The sequence below is a fragment of the Pygocentrus nattereri genome, chromosome 23, assembly GCF_015220715.1.
Source record: "Pygocentrus nattereri isolate fPygNat1 chromosome 23, fPygNat1.pri, whole genome shotgun sequence".
In the NCBI taxonomy this organism is placed as follows: Eukaryota; Metazoa; Chordata; class Actinopteri; order Characiformes; family Serrasalmidae; genus Pygocentrus; species Pygocentrus nattereri.
In genome coordinates this window covers 10,603,270-10,624,789 of record NC_051233.1, presented here as the reverse complement: position 1 = coordinate 10,624,789, position 21,520 = coordinate 10,603,270, and the positions used below count along the sequence as shown (strand labels likewise).

Genomic DNA, 21,520 nt, shown 5'->3' with positions numbered 1-21,520 from the left:
TTTGCTCTGGCAAATGTAAGCAGAGGTTCTCAACCTCTTCCACCTCAAGGACCACCTGTTTATCACTAGAAAGCTTGAAGGCCCACAAGAAAACAAAACTCAACAATTTTGCTTAAAAATCTCATTTATGGATAATTATACAAAATAAACACTGATTACATGTGTGTGAATGAGAGGGAGGCAGGTGGAAAGGTGAACATGCAAGGAGTAGAGGTCGTAAAGGTGGATGACTTCAAATATCTTGGGTCAACCATCCAGAGCAATGGACAGTGTAGAAAAGAGGTGAAGAAGAGGGTGCAGGCAGGATGGAGTGGGTGGAGACGGATGTCAGGGCTGATGTGTGACAGAAGGATAGCAGCAAGAGTGAAAGGGAAGGTTTACAAGACAGTAGTGTGTCCTGCTATGATGTATGGTTTGGAGACTGTGGCTCTGTCTAAAAGATAGGAGGCTGAGCTGGAGGTGGCGGAGATTTTCGTTGGGAGTGACAAGGATGGACAAGATTAGAAATGAGCAGATCAGAGGGACAGTGAAGGTGGAGCAGTATGGAGATAAAGCCAGAGAGGCCAGGTTGAGATGGTTTGGACATGTGTTGAGGAGGAATAGTGGATACGTTGGTCAAAGAATGTTGGAGATGGAGCTGCCGGGTAGAAGGAGAAGAGGTAGACCTCAGAGAAGGTTTATGGATGTAGTGAAGGTGGACATGGTGATGGTTGGTGTGAAAGTAGAGGAGGCAGTGGACAGGGCAAGATGGAGGCAGATGATCCACTGTGGCGACCCCTAAAGGGAGCAGCCGAAAGAAGAAGAAGATACAAAATAAACACGGATATGTGGAGGCCTACTCTTGCAATATGTGATATATATCATTGAACATGAACTATCAGCAGAATATCGATGCGAGTGGATTATTGAAAGATCAGGAGTTTCTGTTAGAGGCAAAAGGCAAAAAATTGACAAAGCTGCCTCTGTGCTCTGTTATAATGGGGCTTGTTTTAATGTTGTTAACTGTCTGAAAATATTGGAGTTCTTTTTTATTGATAAGTCAATTATTTTTTTGATTTTATGACTAGGTGCCATCTCAGCCCCACTACGGATCACTGGCTCCCCTCAGTACAGGTTGAAGGACCACAAAGGGGTGCTTTGTAGTCCATTTGTGGTCCTTGGCCCAGTGGTTAAGAAACCCTGCTGTAAAGCACAGAGCTGGAAACTTCAAAGTCTGGGCCTGTTTTTCTTACAATGGTGCTGGTGGGCTTCAGTGTTCATTAATACGAATCATGGATTCAGAATCATACAAATGATCTGAAACACACCAAATGCACAATACTGTTTGACATTTTGTTTCCTGATACAATTAACTTAATAGCACGGCATCAATGGTCAAATACTTCTTGGGGGTTTCTGTAAATGTTAATTCTGACTTGCTGTAGGAAGACAATAAGCCAAAAACTGAAATCACAAAAAAAATCTGCTAGTGTGAATTACCTGAAATTTTAAAGAACAATTTTAAAGAAACAAACAAAAGCTATGAAAACCACTCGGAACAAAACAATGATTCAAATTTAGCTTCATTAACATCAGCATTTTGCATGTTGGTGATTCATATTTTAAACTTCTCTTAATATATTTTAATTAAGTTTTTAAAACTGCTCTTAATTTATCTTCATTCAACAAAGCTCTAAGCACAACAACAAACATGCTGACGTTCCATGTAAATTGTCCCTTGGGCAGCGTCCTGTGACCACTGATGGACACAAACATGACTGCACTTCTGTGTCTAACCCACACATACCAGCACAATACATACTAACACGCCACTACCAAGTTTGTGTCACTGCAGTGCTGAAGATAACGTCATGTTCATGTGGTGCAAGACAGGAATCTCGCTCACTGTGTGGGGAGGGATTTAAACTTTTAGCACATGGCAGTTTTGACAGCCCTCTGTCATCTGTGCATGGCTGCAGTCCTAACAGTTCAGAGAGGTCGGACAGAGTGGGCAGTAGGTCATTAATAAGGGATGAATTCTGTCCCACTTTCTCTGACTCTTGCAAACACCACTAGAGTAAATAGAGAGGGATGTAGAGTCAACAAGCCGTTTTAATGCCCACTCAAAGTCAACACTTCCTCAAAATCAAGTTTTGTGCATATTTCCTTTATCAATAAACCATCTTTTTCAAATAGATATAATATATGGCCAAATATCTGTAGACACCTGCTTATCCAGAGCTTCTTCCAAAATCAAGAGTAGACAACAACCGAGAGAGCCAGCAAAGGCAGGGCCCGAACACTCAGCGGCGAGGAACCCTGGCGAGAGAGCCACGAGTGTGCAGGGCTCCCCAGACAGACATGAGGCATGAGAGTGACAGTGGGAGGAGGAGGACCAGGACGCTGGTGCCGACCACGAGAGGCACCAGAGCAAGGAGCGAGTCCCGAGCTCCATTGCCCGTGCCCCGCCACCTGTTGCATGAGGCCACTACATTCGACCCAGGCGGCTGAGCTGCCAGTATGGCTGCTGCAAACGTGAATCCTTGCTCCAGCGTCCTCCTTGAGCCCAGGGTCGCACATGCCGTGCTACAGCAGTATAAGGAGTTTGCCCCTCTTTGCTATAGTAACAGCCTGTACTCTTCTGGGAAGGCTTTCATAGATGTTGTAACATTGCTTTGAGGAGTTGATTGCATTCATGAGAGCATTAGTAAGGTCAGGTACTGATATTGAATGATAAGTTCTGGATCACTTTAACTCATCCTGAAGACACTGAATGGAGCTCTACCACTCTAGAGAACGCTGGGCTCTACACCCTCATGCTGGGCATTGGGTATGGCGATCCTGGGCTCATGTGCAGCTGTTTCAGAGCATCCTTTTCCATTGGTCAATGTTTTTTTTTATGGAGATTATACAAGCTGTGTATTTCAACTCCTGTGTCAGCAGTGCGTGCACCCTAATGCAGCTTGAACATAGTGTTTTTTTCTGTTTTGTCTATCATTCTTAAAGAGACAGACGTAGCTACATAGAGTAGCTAGCAATTTTCAAACCAGCGGCACGAACATGCTTAAGCAGTTTTTTGGGTATCTGTACTTTACTGAGGTATTTCCATTTTGGGTGACTTTTTCTTTCCCTCCAAATCAATTATCTTACTTTTTAATCCACTACATTATGCAACATCCTACCCAAGCACACGTTCAATGATAGTGTAACAGAATAAACATTTGGGAGTGCCTACGCCAACAAAAATGATGCAACTAACCTACCTTTGTGTAAATAGACCAAAATATAGAAATATGTACACGTATGCAGTTGTGACTGTTGTGTGACTTTTTTTCTGAATTTATATAACACTTTAATTTTATAGTAAATTTGTTCTGTCTAGTTTATGTTTAGACCTGTCCAGGGTGTATCCTGCCTTCCGCCCGAAGACTGCTGGGATAGGCTCCAGCTCCCCCCCGCGACCCTGACGGAGAAGCGGCTTAGAAAATGGATGGATGGATGGATAGTTTATGTTTATGAACAGAGACCTACAGACGCAGTATAGTAAAGGAAAACTCATTTGTGAAGCTGTGTTTAAAGCAAGTTCTTATTAAATTTAAACTTGTTTAAACTTGTTTAAATTTAAACAAATTCTTATTTAAACTAAGTTGCAAATAAACCTTAAACAGAAACTTTGCTTGTTTGCAAAAGATTATTTCAGAGCCACTTGGTTCTACCTATATGCCTTCAGTGTTTTGTGCTAATGATAATTTTGATAGACATCAGCGTCAGATTAATTAATGACCATCTATTAAAAGACTGGCGTTACAAGAGTGACACTGGAGTATTTTCACCTAAAATGAGTTGATAAAGCAAGAGTCTTGTCAGGACAGAGTCGTAATACATCTTTTAGCATTTTCACTTTTGATACTTAAATACATTTGAAGGCAAATACTTTTGTACTTTTACTCAAGTGGAGGTCTAAAGGGAGGAACTTCTACTTTTACTGGAATAATATTTTACCTTGGGTATCTCTACTTTAACACAAGTACATGATCTGTGTACTTCATCCACCACTGGGTTAAAGTACGTGTCACTCTCTCTCTCTCTCTCTCTCTCTCTCTCTCTCTCTCTCTCTGGCTTAAGTTCATGGCTGGAAGTCAGCTCATTAGGCAGTGTGGCAGATAATGGTGTAGTCCATTATGTAAGAGGAGCAAACAGCATTTATGTCAGTGTAAACAGACACTAAGCCCTGCAAAACCCCCCACTGGACCAAAACCCCATATTAACAACACACACACTCCTCCACAAGCATATCTGCCCTAAGCCCGAGGACTACCCAAGCCCTCAGCTTTGCTCAACGCTGCAACGTATGGTGCATGACCCTGAGGTTTACAGCAAAACTGCAGAGTAATGAGCGCATTATGACTGCTGCACGTTGTGAAAGCTGCAGAAAAACTGCCTGCAACCGCTGAGCAACATTACTGTATTACTAAAGCGTTAAGACACTGAAGGTTACAGCACAACTGCCACACAATGATCATGTTACGCCCACCGACTCTCACCGTTTGACACTTAAGCGTTAGAACAAAATTGCTGTGTAATGATTGCCGGGCAACAGTCTGACATTCACAGCCAGAGCGAAACTGCTGAATAATGATCACATCCTGACTGTGCTGGAACTGAGCAGTGGGGAAAACAGAAATTGAATGACTAATCAGTTAAGTTTCATTACTTAATTAAAGAAATAATAATAACAAATAAATAAAAAATTAATATATGATAATAATAATAATAATAATAATTTTTATTTCATGCCAGTGGCAGCTCAAAGTGCTTTACAAACAGGTGATAAAATATAGCTATGCAAGAAATGATAGTATTTATTTAGAATTAGAAGAAAATTATACAGATTAAAATTACAAGATAAACACCACTAGACGTAGGAGTTTAATTAAATGCTCACTTAGAGATATGTTTTTAGGTGCTTCTTAAAAGTGAGCACTTGGCTTGACCCTCTAATAAAAGGTGGAATTGAGTTCCAGAGCTCAGAAGCATAATAACTGAAAGAGGCCTCTCCATGTTTTCTGTATTTTACAGAAGGTCAGTATCTGCAGATCTAAGATCACATGCTGCAACATAAACAGACAGACAATCTGTAATGTAAGTGGTACTTTAAGGTCATTTAGAGCCTTAAAAGCTAGTAGAAGAACCTTAAAATCTATCCTGAATGATACAGGTAGCCAGTGTAGTTCTTTTGAAACAGGAGTGATATGATCTCTGCTTTGATTTGAATTATATCTTCTCAATGAGTTATCAGACGAGCTGCCAAAGGACATTTTAAGTTTGAACAGCAAGACGCAGCCTGATGGATGCTCACATTTATATGCATTTAATTAAATTCTCACGTTTCACATGACCTCACACTGTATAGTCAGCAGCATTTTGAGGACCGATTCAGTGTTTTCAAACTCCAGGCTTGGAGCCCCTGTACTGCACAGTTTAGCGTTTTTTTTCCTGCTGTTCTCATTCAGCTCAAGTAGGAACTAATTAGCTAATAATATCAGGTATTTTAACCAGGGAAACCACAACTATGCAGTGCAGGGGTCAGTCCTATATTTAACATTCATGTTTCTCCATTGAAGCATTATTTAAATCTCCAGAAGCAGAGAAGCAAATGTTATAACCACCTGTTTGCAGCTCCATTAAGGGGGCAACTGTTTATCTCTCTACTGTTAACATTAGCTAAAGTTATCTAAAGCCTAGGACTGTTCACATCTGTTAATTAGCTGATGCCGTTTCTCCTCTTTGTGCAACACCATGGGATAATTTACCCACTCTGACATGAAGAGCCGGTGGGCTTCTGTGCTTTTAAAAGCTTTGAGAGACTCTCCAGAACAGGGAGAGGGGTTGTGTATGAGATAAACATAAATGTCAGGAAAACACATATTTGGTGGCTTTCCACCAGTTTAAAGGGGAGCAGGAGTTCGAGGGGGGGGGGGATTTGGGGGGTTACTGTATAAGCAGCCTTTCATGTCTAATTACATTTGTGCAGAGCAGTGAAGCCAGAAATTTGGTCCCAAATATGGCGACCACAACAGAAAAATCACGTGTTAATTATTGCCTTCAGAAGTTCTAGATTAGCTGAATGAGGTGTGTTAGAGTTGCATTGGAGGTGAAATCTGCAGGAAGACCACTAAATTAGCCAAACCAGGCACTGGGTACCAGATGCAAATAATATAGGGATGCACAAGGAGAGGTTTGGAATTTTTTAAACCAAAATACTAACATAAGTAAAATAGCCCACATTGAAATACTTGTATTTTTGTACTGGTAAATAAACACTTGCCCAAAGAAACAGCTTTTGAATAGCTGCCTAAAAGAATTTGCACAGCACCGTATAAATCTTTTAATGAAAACTTTTTAAAGGCATCCTTGTTTATTTAGCATTTTAGAATCTTATAAGGAATCTTTTAAGGTATGGTGAGAGACGGGCTTTACACGTTGTAAGGTGCACACAACATCATTACACAAAGCAATTTTTAAAGGCAAAAACAAGTAGCACACAATAAATCTGGACTGCTCCATTAGTTAACCAAATTAGTGTTGTTTTGACTGTTTCAGTGAATCTTATTACTCAAAGCTGAGAAGCATGCGACTGTGGCAGCTCAAGTGCTATGTAGGTTCCAAGCAACTGAAGCTGTGTGAAAGTTTCAGTGTGCAAAGCCAGCCTTAGAGAATTCTCATAAAGCGCACTTAAAAATAAAGGTGTGCATGGGTTGCTACAGTTTAGCATCTTTTTTTATTGTTTGGCTTTATTTCTTCAATCACTCAAATAATTGTCAAATTAGTCAACAGATTACTTAGTTACTAATATAATCAACAGCAATGACCCCAACTGAAACGAAAAACATGCTAAGTTTCTGGAATGCATCAGCCTCTTTCTGTTCCTCTATGGGATTTTCCCTCTTCCTCAAGCTTTACCAGATCTGTAGCTTTCTTTTCACATCTGGGTGGGACTTTTTAGGTAGGGCACCTGGGTTATTTCTTAAGGAAATTGTACTTAGTCAGCACTTACTCTATGCTATTTTCTTGATGTTTCTATGTTATAAAATTCATGTATGGCTTGTTTCTGTTCTGTGTTTTCAAATTGTTCATTCATTTTGTAAGAACAAGCCAAAATGTTTATTATCATTCAAATGAATAATTACTTGATTAGTGACAGATCTACAGTCCAGTAGTTAAATAAGAAGAGGAACAAACCCATTTTAAAAAGTAATACGGACATATTGGTGCAAGAGGGACATATTACCAAAATAATACTGCAACTGCTTCAGCTCTGTGAAAGAAGTTTCATGAAGCAGACAATCAAAATGCAGACAGCACTGGTAAGGTACAGGAAAGTAAAAGAGCTAAGGTTAACATCTTTCTGCATGTTTCATAATAGAGGGTGGAATGGAAATCAATTCAAATGTTTTAATCAATTTAATCAAATAAACTATTCTTCTCTGTCACTGTGTAAACAGACCAAACAGAACACTACGGTGAAAAGCTGTGTTGAGCTGCTAGTGAGCAATGGGGTGAAAGGGGAGGGATAAGAACGTCTCCACACATCTCCAGTGTATATTTCACTGACATAAACATGAAAAAGTTACAAATGTACACTAAATAACATACGGCATATTCTTAATATAGCCATAATGATACAGTATATGAAAAATACTAGCAACTAATCTTACTTACTATAGAATAAACAAAGGCGTTGCATGTGAATTTGACTATTTTTGAATTGCTTTGTGTAACTGTGAAGTTGCATGTAACTCTCAACTAGCTGCATGAAAGTTTCACTGTGCCAGCCTTAGAGATCATGGAGGGTGTGTGACAACTTTCTTTGACAAAGACCCCAACACACCATTCAAGTGTTAATGTAAATCAGGAGATTAATTAATTTGATGCAAAATTAGATTGTATTTCTCATTCTTTATTTAAAGCCTGTTTTCCAGTGCATTTAGGCTTACTTCTATAATCAGCACATTTACCAACTATGTGGTATAGTGAGATTTAGACTGGCTTTACATGATAAAACTTTCATGCAATTAGTTGCACGTTGTAAGGCGCATGCAAAATAGTTCCACAGAGTAATTTAAAAACAAGTAGCAAACAACAAATTTGGACCGTTCCACTACTGCACCAAATTAGTGCTGTTTCAATGAAATTTGTTCCACAAAGCTGAGATGCTTGCAATGCTTGTGACTGAAGTGCAATGTAGGTTTCAAGCAACTAAAGTTGTGTAAAAGTTTCAGTGCGTAAATCCAGCCTTAAGACTATTCTTAGAAAGCGCACACTTAAAAATAAAGGTATGTGTTATATGTGTGATGAGTTTTTTCTATGAGGGAAAAAAATCACTCTTTAGAACCATTTTCTGGCCAATAAGCCTGTGGGCTCATGTACAGCTCTACAGCCAGTGTAAAGCTGTCCTGTGAGGAGCCACATGAGGGTGCTGTGGAGTGAGGTAGTGCTCTAACCTGTTCCTCTTTCTCCTCTTTCTCTGCTCCTGCAGGACCGACCTGCTCTCGAGCTGAGCTGACTGAGAGCTGTCTCTGCAGACGCAGCACCTCCTTCTGAGACTCCTTCAACAGACGCTCAAACTCTCCTGCTGCTGCTGGGCCAGGATAGCCCTATATAGAATATAGTAAGGGAGAGAGAGGGAGAGAGAGAGAGAGAGAGAGAGAGAGAGAGAGAGTATTAAGGAGCTGCACTTATTCTTATTTCTTAAACATGTTTTATGTTTATGTATGCATGTGCATTACCACACACAGTGGAACAGACACATAAGAAACTGAAGAATGGCTTTGGCCTCTACAAGTGATCCCTGAATCATATCAGTGTGGATGGCGTTCATTACATATGATATAATTCTCAGTGTAAGTATTCTATCAATGCCAGGACTAGACTGTGTTTTAGTAGCCCAGTTTAGATGTTGCAGGACAAGGTGATAACGTTCGCTGCCATCTAGTGGTCAAATCTCGCTCTCTCTACCTCCCTCTCTCTCTCTTTTACACAGAGCCACATCAGCAGTCTCCTGTTCTGAGTGGCTAAAGAAAGCGATGAGTCATGCAGTCTGCGCAGAGTAAAACTCAAGTACATTCCTGCAAAGCAGCTGGTATAAAGGTTTGCAATGTGAGTGACACTGTGGATACACAATAGATCAAACACACACGCATACACGCACACACATACTTTACTTTTAATGTAAGTCAATGGAGCCAGAATTTTTCTACGTCATTTTGGGCCATTTGTTTAGGTCCATTCATCACAAACTTTACAAACATTGTAAAGGTCAACATGCATTTTCAAATTATGTCAAAAACAAAGAACAACAAAAATGGATAGACAAGGTTTTGTCCTGAAAGCAACAAAATATACCATATGTGATATATATACACACGTGATCATTCATATATATATATATATATATATATATATATATGTGTGTGTGTGTGTGTGTGTGTGTGTGTATGTATTACATACACACATAAACTACATATAGTATATATCTTTTTTTAATATGCCAAATGACCACATATTCAAAACAGGTCTCTGCTGTCTTTATTCATATCTTCATTAGCACATTAAATATTAATCAGTTTCACTACAGAATATGTGCAGTGCCAATAATGTCCACCAGGGGGCATACAGAGACAAAGTCAACACAGATCCAGGCCACAGAAGAGACCAATTGATCAGGCATGACAACAGATGTCTACAGCCAATTAATCATTTTATTTTTTTTCCAATTAATATTTTTATTAATCAAATCAACTTAAGTAATTAAAACTATTTGTGGGACCAAGTGACAACAAGCAGCATGTAGATCTGAAATCAGGGCTGTGTGTGTGTATGTGTGTTGTACCTTCCCCTGTCCTATCCTGGCCTCTAGTTTTCGACACTCCTGCTGCAGCGCAGCTATTTCTTTGTCTTTAGACAGGAGCGTGTCTGCGTGCTGCGCCAAGTCTCGCGCACGCTGCCTCGCAAATGCCCGCTTATACTGCTCTACTGCACCCGGCTTTACAGGAAGAGGAGTGTTCACCTGCACACAGAGAGAGAGAGAGAGAGAGAGAGAGTGAGAGAGAGAGAGAGAGAGAGAGAGAGAGAGAGAGAGAGAGAGAGAGAGAGAGTGTGAGTGAGTGAGTGAGTGAGTGAGTGAGTGAGTGAGTGAGAGAGAGAGAGAGAGAGAGAGAGAGAGAGAGAGTGAGTGAGTGAGTGAGTGAGTGAGTGAGTGAGTGAGAGAGAGAGAGAGAGAGAGTGAGTGAGTGAGTGAGTGAGTGAGTGAGAGAGAGAGAGAGAGTGAAAGAGAGAGAGAGAGAGAGAGAGAGTGAGTGAGTGAGTGAGTGAGTGAGTGAGAGAGAGAGAGAGAGAGAGAGAGAGAAAGTAAAGAGAGTAAGAAAGAAAGGGGAATAAGAGAAAGTGAAGAGAGCAAGTAAGAGAAAGAGAGGAAGACAGCAGGAAAATGAGAAAACAAAAGAGAGAGACAGACAAGGAAGAAAAGAAAGATGAGAAAAAAGAAACAGCGTAAAAAAAGACAAAAGGAAAGAAATGAGAGAGAGAGAGAAAGCGAGAGAGAAAGAAAAGAAATATAAAGGAGGAGAGAAGCAGGGGGAGAAAGGGAGGGAGAGAGGGAGAGAGAAAGAGGGAAAAAAAGAAAAACAAATGGAGACAGGGGAGAGAAAAAGAGAAAAAAGGGTAAAGAGAGGGAGAGAGAGCAAAAGAGAAAAAAGAAAGATAGAGGGGGAGAGATGGACAGAGAGAGAAAGAGCAAGAGACAGAGGGAGAGGAGAGAAACAGTTGTAAACTGCTGTAAACATGCTCAGTGTATTTCGCTGCTGTGAGTGGTTTAATATACAGTCATAACTGTCCTGTAAAATCTTCTGCTGCTCTGCCTCATTTTCTGGCCAAATACTCAGCCACTTAAAAAAGACATTTTACTCAAACATTAAAAATGATCAGCTGGATGTGCATGAAATTCCATAACCTCATGAAAGACAGGAACAGATCTGGGCAAACTAGACAGGTGACAAAAAAGAACAATACATTTTATTACTAAACAAATGATAAAGTTGATAAATTTCATCAAGTGCTTCATTTCCATTTGCACAGAGTGACAACACTGAGCCTTACGGAGTGAGAGACAGTCAGTGAAACAGCAGTTGGTTTTTGGTTATTTTGCTAGTCAGTTGGTGGGCATGTAATCGGTACTCATGCCCATCCCAATTCTGTGTGTATGCACTATGGCAGAAAGAGCAGCAATCAAATGAAATTAGTGCTTCTTCAACCATTAACCGCTGTGCATGTGTCTGTGTGTGTTGCTGGCCTGGCCGGGGGGCTGTAGCTCACACAGGCCTGTGAAGAGTGTAACAGGTGCTGAACAGTAACAGCCAGCCAATCGCCACGGCCACCAGAGAGCAGACAGGTGGCCGTGCAGGTGGCCCTGTGGAATACAGTTACACCACCCCACACACACACTGGGTTTCATTCAGTGTCACATGTCCCGTATGTATTATACATATCTAAGTATTTAAATGTAATACTAATGCACTCCATTTCTAATATGCACACCTAAGTCCCCATATGCAATACTAAGGTCCTGTATATAATGTATATGTAAATATGTATTTGTAATATATAGCATATATTATACACATGTAAGGACTTGTATGTAACAATGTCCCATAAGAATCAATGTATGTGAGCACCTAATGTAGGCGTAACATATATATTGCTGTTGTTGGAACAAAACATTGATCTCCAACATGGTAACTTTACAGAAGAAGCAAAAAACCTACTTTACTTTTAATGTAAGTCAGTGGAGCCAGGCTTTTTTCCCCAGCGTTTCTTTTGGTCTATTCATCCTGAAATTTACATACAATGCAAAGGACAAGGCATTTTCAAATTATGTAAAAACTGAAATATTAAAAAAAGAAATATATATATATATATATATGTGTGTGTGTGTGTGTGTGTGTGTGTGTAATTGACATGTATCAAACATATAGTATAACTATCTTTATGTAATATGTCCCATATGTATTGCATATAAGTAGCTACATGTAATATTATGTCTTATATTTCATTTATACTTCATGTACATGTAAATTCTTCTGCTTCACGAACACACGTGTGCACACGCGCACACACCTTAGAATGTAGATCTCTTTCGATCTTCTCTGTCTTTCTCATCTCCGTCTCTTCATCTCTCACTCACCCACTTCTGTGCAGTGTCAGTACATATCCCTCTCATCTCACTTACACCACCCCCCACCCCTTCCCACACACACACACACACACACACACACACACATCAGAAATGTCTTAACCACTTCAAATCTATACTGAACGCTCTGCAGCTAGATTTACACAGTATTACATAACCAGGTTTGTTGTGTGAAATCAAAGGTTGTGTGAAATGAGAGCTGACGTTCAAACACAGCAGACCCTCAGCCTCTTAACAGCCCACTACACTAGCTGCTGCTCACACTGCGATTTCATGTATGTCTCTGTAACTACCAATGATTACTCAATCTGCTGTGAGCAGCAGTGGACTCTAATTAATAAACAAAAGGAGCCATTCAGAGGAGCTCCAGTGGGTTCATTAGGGAATGGCAGGGTCAGCTCCACTGGCAGCATTATTGCTGGACACAATGTTGCAACTCTGAGAACAAACAAAAATGTGGGCCAAAGAGGGGTGGAGGAATTGACTGGTGCTGTTGTGCAAGTGAAGTCTGTGTGACATGTGTGTTTAAAAGGTCTCATATTCTAGAAAAAAGCAGGGAAATGAGTGGCTTGTACTTTGTAAACAATTTGAGATCCTAAAACGGGGTAAACAACTACACAGATTTCCAGGGTCAATGCGATAACTGATATTGAACACCTTATAGTGTATGATACCACTAGGAATAACCAACAATATTAATATAAATGCACATTGCTTCATACAGATATTTCACATTATTTATGGTATTTATTTTCATATTGAAAGCTGTTTAGAAAGGTGACTGAGAATCCTGCACAACGACTTTTACTGAGGTGTTCTTTTGACCAAAGACTTTTATTGTGGCGTTCTTTTTTTGGTATAGCAGTGATGTGACACACATGGCAGAGAATACACTTTCTATAAATATATATTATGTAATCCTAATCAAAGCAGTAAAAGTAAGGTAATCTACACAGATGCTTTGAAGAACACAGGCCATTTAAAACACCTCATGGTTGTGACATCATAACCAAGGATAAATGCAAATGCACTACCAACTTGTTAACAGAGAGTAACAAAGACTTAAAGCAAGGCTGAATCATGGTACGTCAAGTGATTACCATTATGTAGTTATTGGAGAGTTTTTGCCAGCTTCTTGATAAGTTTGGTTGCAAACTTAGTCCAGCACACCTAGCTCTCATATTCAGCCCCTTCTGAGTTTACTTAGCTGGATTGGGCACATTAGATTAGGGTTGGGTCTTAAGTCTGCAGATGCAGCAGCTGGAGATACAACTCAAATGGAACCACAGCTGATTGTGGATATGAGTTTTAAATGAGGAACATCAGCGTTGCTCATAAGGAGTGATGTCTAAAAAGCTTGATGTGTGGGATGTGTACCACTTTAAGGTTGGCCTCCTGCAGCTTCCGTGCCCTCTCCTCCAGGCGCTTAGCAATGACAGCCAGCTCTGTGTTCTTCCTCCTCAGCCTCTTCACCTTCTCCTCTGTCTCAGGACAACTGCTCTTCCGCTGAGAAAGGGAGAGTGAGAAAAGAAAAGATATTAAAAGATGAGGAGACTGAATCAGACACAGCGACAGTTCATTTTTCAGATGTTTCTAAGATTAGATATATGATAATCCACTTGCATAAGGAAGAGGAAAGTCTAAAGAAAATAGCAGAAATAAAGGAGTTTCCAAAACTAACGTGAAAAAGATAATGAAAAAATCCACAGGTGTTACTGTCCATCCCTCCTCTGTGAGAAGGCAACTCAGTGCTACGGGTCTGAAAGGATGCGTAGCCCTTACTGAGGAAAGAAAATATACCTCCATCTGGTTCAGGTCTGCATCTTTGCAGAACAAGCACAGGCTACAGCATAAGGCATAACGTGCAAAGAAAACTATTGGCTTCGCTCTAGTTATTCATTTAGGGATTTACAAGGGAGAGGGCAGGGAAAAATCACAGCTGACCCTTTACACCCAAGTTAGTCTTTCTTCTAGAGGCTTCAATCAGAGCAGAGTCAAAGAGTGAGAGCCCTAAAGACTCGAACAAAACATGACCTCCACAGCTCCTTTCCCCATCATCCTCATAAAAAAGGACACTCACATGTGTGCACCCCCCGCCCCTTTAAAATGCATTTCATTACACACAATAATGTACATCACCACAGTATAGACCATACCATGATCCTTCTGAATAAGAACCTTAACCACTTTCCTCCAGTGTAGTCAGCACACTTACACACTTTTACTTATTGCCATATACATATTTAATAAATACATTTATTTTTATTAGCTTATCTTGCTGGGTTGCGGGAAGGTGCCAGAGCCTATCCCAGCGATGGACTGGTGACCTGTGCAGGATGTTTTCTGCTTTCCGCCCAATGACTGCTGGAGGCTCCGGCTTCCCCCATGACCCAGAAGAATAAGTGGCTTAGAAAATGTAGAAATTTTTATTAGCTGCTAAATACTTTTAGTTTAGTACATACTGTATAACCACTGACTAGCCAATTCATTAACTACATCTCCTTATATCTATACTCTTTGTCTATTTAATGAGCTCCACTTACTATAGGTGCACTTTGTAGTTCTACAATTACAGACTGTTAGTCCATCTGTACCTCTGCATACTGTAGCTAGCCTCCTTTTACCATGTTCTTCAATGGTCAGGACCCCCACAGGACCACCACAAAGCAGGTATTATTTTGGGTGGTGGATCATTCTCAGCACTGCAGTTACCCTGAGGTGGTGGCGTGCTAGCGTGTGTTGCACAGGTACGAGTGGCACTGCTGAAATCAGAACAGTCCACCAACCAAAACTATCCGACCAGTAGCGTCCTGTGGCCACTGATGTAGGACTAGAGGATGACCAATACAAACTGTGCAGCAACAGATGAGCTACTTTCTCTGACTTTACACCTACAACGTGGATGACAAGGTAGGAATGTCAGTATGGTAGTAGAGTGGACAGTGAGTGGACAGAGTGTTTAAAAACTCCAGCAGCACTGACACACCACCACTACATCAGTGTCACTGCACTGCTGTTCTGGTGTCCTGTGGGAGTCTTGACCATTAAAGAATAGGGTGAAAGGGGGTAACAAATTCAAAGTATGCAAAGAAGCAGATGGACTACAGTCTGTAATTGAAGAACTACAAAGTCCTTCAGTATGTTCTTCAGTACTTGATTGTACATCCTTTCTATTTCTCAGTGTGATTGTGTACCATTTTATGTGTGTGTATATATATATATATATATATATATATATAAAATATTTGTTTTACTGCACCTAATTTAACGATTAAAGGTTCTGATTCTGGAAAATGAACAACTTGTACTTTTTGGACTGGATATTAAATGTGGTCTCTGACTTTCACACAGAACTGTAAAGGCCCAACCTGCTTAGAAACAAGAAGAGCTGCCCCCCTTAAAATCAATCACTCAAGTAATGCAACTTACATGTACCTTACTGTACCATCACTGTATTCTTTCTATTCTATTTCTATTCTGTATAGAACTTACAGAAGGAATCATTCCCCGCATTACGACAGAATCCTTTAAACTGGTCTAAAATCAGCAGAGCACACAAGTTCTTTACCAGCAGGCTGTTCTCCTCTCTGAGTGTGGAGCATGTCTTCTCCAACTCCTCCAGGGCCCTCAGCAGCTCCGAGTTCTGCCGCACCAGGAAGCTGTAATCGGTGCCATTCTGCATAAGACAGAAAAGAGCTTTTTATTCATCAGTGCATAAATTCACATTTGATAAGAAATTATTGCAACGGCATTACGGCATCTGTAAAAAGTATATTAAGACAGAATGAAATCTGAAGAAGCATTACTCTAGATTCAGATGTATTAGCCCCATCTGTGTGTGTCTCTCTCTCTCGCACAGCATTTTTTCCCTCTGCTGCCAGCTACCAGTGCGTGGGTCTCTTGCTGCTAACAAAAAGAACACCTCCTCTGAGGGGTGACAGCTTAAATAGAGGCTTTTATTGGAACAGCTAAATCAGCCCAGTGCAAACAGAACAGCATATTATACTGCCACATCCCATCACAACACAGACAGGAAGAAAAAGGGCAAGAGAGGCTTAGAGAGAGAGGAATAGAGAGGGAGAGAGAGGGAGAAAGAGTCTGAAATGAAAGGAAGCACAGGCGCCTGCTGAGTAAGTGAAAATTCACGTTCCTTTTCCTACTATATGTCACTCACTACATGCAATGTGATCCCATACAAGGCCTCAGCTTTTGACTTGCAAAGTGTGTCACCGAACATGAGCTGCTCAGGACAGAGAGGACCATCTAAGAGAAGCTGTCATTCACTTCCATTCATTTCAGGCAGTCTTCAGTTCAAGAATAAAGGCACACCTAAGCAGTTTTATTCTGCAATATGACCCTGTCCTCTTCTACAGAGACTGGACTTTTGTCATTTTATCCATGTAACATGGACTGTCCATTAGGAATCTCCCTTAGCTGTACTAGAAAGTCTTTTTTATTTTGGCCCAAGTTGTCAGGCTAACTGAAAAATCCTTCTTTGTGAAATACTCTCTGGGCCTGGTGTATAATAATAATAATAATAACAATACTACTACTAATAATAATAACCGCATGCATACATACATACATACATACATACATACATACATACATACATACATACGTTTAATGTACTTCATAAAAAATGCTAATTTAATCAATATTCAATGATGTTTATTGCACCAAAAACAACTAACCAATAGAAACAAGTAATCACAGAACATAATAAAGTGGCTAAAAGTATTTTTATAAACTTTTTCCCCCTAATTGTTTTAATTGTTTTTATTTTTCATTTACATTTATTATTATTATTATAAATAATAATAATAATTTGTCCTTTTTATTAAAAATTTGTAGGAGCTAAAATTCATTATGTGGTGAAAGTATACCTGATGCTTGAGATGTTTCCTTCAGTACATTATTTTTAAATTTACTATTGTTCTTTTTATGTCACTAAACTTTATTATTACAGTATTATTCACTTTTATTATTTCATGCTGGTGGCTAGAGTTCAAATCCCTGCATTGCTAGCAATGTTAGCAATTTGGCTGCCTTTGGTAAAACATAACACTGTTATTTTTAACCTGGAACATAATTATAATGAGTGCATTGACATACAATGAATAATCTGATCATTATCGGATTTCAGCAGTTATCTGATAATTCAAGTGGTAAATAGCCTACTCTGATTTCTTCAATCGGATGAAGGCCTAGAAATCTGATGAAAGAATCAGACAAAGGAATCTGGATTTTTAGTTCTGTAATCAGGTTTTCGGTGCTCTTACTCTGATTTCTTTCGTTTTTCTCAGTCTATGTATGAGCAAAGCCACAGCACTCCTGGAAATAGCAAGCGGCATTTAACACAGCAACAAAACTCTCTCAGAATGATGCTAAAAACAAACAACATGCTTGACAAAATGAAACATTTAAATATTCTTCATCTTCTAGATGTATAGCCATTTTTCTGCTTAAGTGACTCAATGTTTAAACAAAAGCTGAGGGATGAGTTTTATGTTGCATTTAAGTCACATATTATTCTGTGAGTGATTCCATGAATCTGATTATTGCTTACGTAGATTCAGCGTTTTCCCCAATATCTGATTACCCAAGTACATATAAACATACAAATTTCAGACAAAATCTAATTTTCTGCAGTTGTCAAATTATTCTCTCTTGCAGTGATTGCAATATAAAGTAAATACATTTTTAATGAATGAAGTTCAGTCCATGTTAATGCATGCATAGCACAAGACCCTCCATCTCCCACTTTGATTTAATGCACCTAATATGCCTAGTTTTGAGCACTGTTGGTGCTTTTGAAAGACAGGGCTGTACTGATGACACAGTTTTTTAGTAAAAATACATTACTGTGAACACATTTGTCCAATTTTCCAGTAATGAAATCGTTATGCTCTGAATTATGCTTATAAATTAAATCACATTTTTCAGTTTGATGACAGACATACAAGAACCCCCAGTCCACACAACAGATCCTTTGCCAAACTAAATCTAACCCCCAGTGTTGATATCATTGACAGTCTATGTTATCACTCCAACAACCTCCACTTCTCTCGGCCCCTTGTTGGCCCTCCTGCCTGGTGCCGCTGTGCTCTGCTTGTTATCTCCAGTGTTAGCCAGCTGGACTGGGCTGGAGGTGGCAGCTTTGATTTCACCACATCACTGACACTTCAGCATCCAGATTCATGGTGTGTGCATGTGATTACTGACCAGAGCCAGCTGGACCAGGGGGATACCCGTGCCCTCCATATCCAACGGAGAAACAGAATGGAGAATGAGCTTGCCTCCTCTCACATACTGTTCATTAGAGTGGAGCCCTCCGGGGGCTTAAGAGGACGTACTTAAAACTAATATAAAATCACTGACCTCAGGACGATTCCATTCAGTCATGATTCTGTAGAAAATGACTCAGTGAATCATTAAGCTTTACAATGACAAAAGTTTGATTAGGTTTTTTGGGAATGCATAACGAACGTCAATGAAGCAAATTTAATGGTGAAACACAGAAAATAAAACAATATGCAAAACACTGAGAGATTTTTAAAAATACAGCATTTCATTTTGGTCAAAAAATTAGTGCATTATAAATACACTTCAAAATCAATACAGCAGAACTGCCAATACATCAGTGCAACATGACGCATCAATGTATTTTAACCCCCTACAGAATTTACATCCACAAGGGAGTAGATGGTATATCAGTATCAATGGGTATCATTAACGGGCAGATAGCAGCAGAAAATGCGAGGCTGGAATTTAGAGGGAAAAACTATTTACACATCACGACCATAAAAAATCCATACACAATACATTCAGCTGCTCACAAGCAGAAAACATCATGTTGTTTAACCATTTACATAGCTGTCTTAAGTGAACACAGTACGTCATTAGCAGTGTCAACGATTTGGGAATTTACTGGCCATAGTCAATATTACCACACAAAACCACACTTATCTCCATCTGTTCACATCTTTAAATGCCCAGAGTGATCAAGAAGATACATGCTGGCTTGATTTGGGCCTTAAGTAATATAAGTGAGCTCTTCTTCAAGTCATACTTAAGAAATAAATTAAGCAGCGCTCCAGACTAACACCGTCCTCTCATCCTGGGGACGACAAAAATAGTGTTTATGTTTACATCATTTTGGGAAACCTGCAAAACATAGTCATAAAATACATGAACATCCCAGCCGTCCACATTCATCCTAACTTTAGCTATTAGCGTACTATGTTTGATATAGTTTAACAGTCTCTTTAAAACGTTTTGAATATGACAGTTAGGGGCAGGCAATATGACTATATTATATTGATATTGTGATAATGCCACAATATGCTTTTCTGACTATATTGTGAGTATCACCAGTACTTAAAGAACAATGACCAATTACATGTTTCATTAAAGACAGAGCATAATAGCGATGCTGGTCAGCGCTGGGGGGTTGGCTAACGTAACAGATCTGGTAGTTGGCACTTTCCTCCACGTGTATTCAGTTGTCTAATGACGTTGTGTGAGCGGCAGTTCGAAAAGATGCGGTGGCGCCTCACAGGTCTCTTAGGTCTTTGCTAGCCTTCACTGTCCTAACTGGTTGTACTGTGTGGTATTGGGAGTCCTAACAAGTGGGTGGAATTGGACATGACTAAATTAGGGAGAAAACAATCACCCTAAAAAAAGAGCTTAATTAGGCCTGTTTAGTTTGATTTAATGCAGTGCAGTTTGCAGAACACTGAAAAAAAAAAATCACTCACAGTTGTGAGTTTTAATATTATTATTATCATTATTTTTGTTATTATTATTATTATTATCACTATAGTATTTTTACATATGGTGCTACAGGCTCTGTTTTTTTGTCACAACTTCTAAATCTTAGAAAACAGAAATATAGTGAATCATATTATGTACCGTAAAAACGTCTTAAAGCATCATCATTTTTTTCACCCACCCCTGACAGAAATATAGACTAGAGTGCTCGTTGTGATAGTGAATGATGTCGCATAGTAACCGAGCAGTTAACATTGATAATGCTTCTTTCTTATTCCAAAGGCAGTCATAAATGATGATAAATCAAATGTTAATTATTGTTTATAATCATTATAATTATAATTTACTAGTTATTTCTGTGCCCATTACAATGCATGCAACATTCCAGCATTAATAATAATAATTTATTATTATTGCAAGAATGCACGAAAATCTGATTTTGAAGAGACCTGTTTTACAGTTTTCTTCTCCAAAGAAAAATTTTATGTAAACAAAGCAGATTATTATTTTTGACAATATCTTTCAGGGTAGTTCTGGATGAATATATCCCAGGGTAATTTCTACGGTTCATTTTATATTAGAATAGCCGACTATTTTACAGAATGCCGGAATCTTTAATAACATAACAGCAGGAGTTTTGTAAAAAAATGACTGATTCTAAATGAACGAACATTGGCAAGATACGCTAATAATAAGTACATTACCCGACATCCGCATGTAAAACTAATTCCATTCAATAGGACTAAAGATTACATCCGTACATTGTACATGGTGATAAACTACATCTTCTTACATCTCTGCTGTGGAATAAGCTGTAGTACCTCACCCGTCTGGAACAACCTAGAGCAGAAAAGCCACCAACTGCATGCAGAATTACACATTCGCATCTAATCACGCTGACGTCCTTGAGTATCTGCCTGCCAAGCTTCGTCTATGTGTTTGGTTCAGGAGTCATTAGAACCACCTGCATTCTCCTCTTTCAGTCTAACGACCAGCTTGAGACTGAGCCCACAGCTGTGCAGCCCGTTAAGTCTTCAGCCAAGGACGAGCATCAAAAGACCCGGCCTTTCAGCAGCCAAGCAGGCCAGCCCGCAGCCTGCAGCCCGCCAGGCATCACGCCAGCCGAGCAGCATCAGCAGACACAACATGTGGACTGGCATCATTACTGCTGTGCAATCAAACTCAGACAGGGTTTGCCTTCCATGATGATTAGTATGATTACAGTCTAATGTAGCTGCCTGAATAGAAAGAATGTTTAAGTATTACTTATTGTTGAAATATAAGGTTAAAAGTATTCACAAATATATATATAAATATTATATAAATAAAAATGAAGGAAAATGATGACAAAAAACTGAAGGAAAAAACTAACACTACTTAAAGGCTGAAGAAACATTCAAATCAATTTAGATTCTTTTCATTTCAACATTTACTGCCACACAAACAAGACACAATAAACCATAAAATGAACAATAACAAGCAAAAAAGCAAAGAACAGAAGACATTCAATAAGAAACT

General features: G+C 39.4%; 1 protein-coding gene across 4 annotated transcripts in view; it reads right to left on the bottom strand.

Annotated features, from left to right (window-relative positions):
- Positions 1–21,520, bottom strand: part of LOC108437656 (peripheral-type benzodiazepine receptor-associated protein 1) — a 165,408-nt gene that overhangs the window by 60,925 nt on the left and 82,963 nt on the right. For all 4 annotated transcript variants that reach the window (XM_017714887.2, XM_037533376.1, XM_037533378.1 and 1 more), the window contains 4 exons: positions 15,798–15,905; positions 13,607–13,735; positions 9,872–10,048; positions 8,484–8,636 (listed from right to left, as the gene is read on the bottom strand). In XM_017714887.2, coding sequence (XP_017570376.2) covers positions 8,484–8,636; positions 9,872–10,048; positions 13,607–13,735; positions 15,798–15,905 — 567 coding nt within the window. The remainder of the gene's footprint in view (positions 1–8,483; positions 8,637–9,871; positions 10,049–13,606; positions 13,736–15,797; positions 15,906–21,520) is intronic.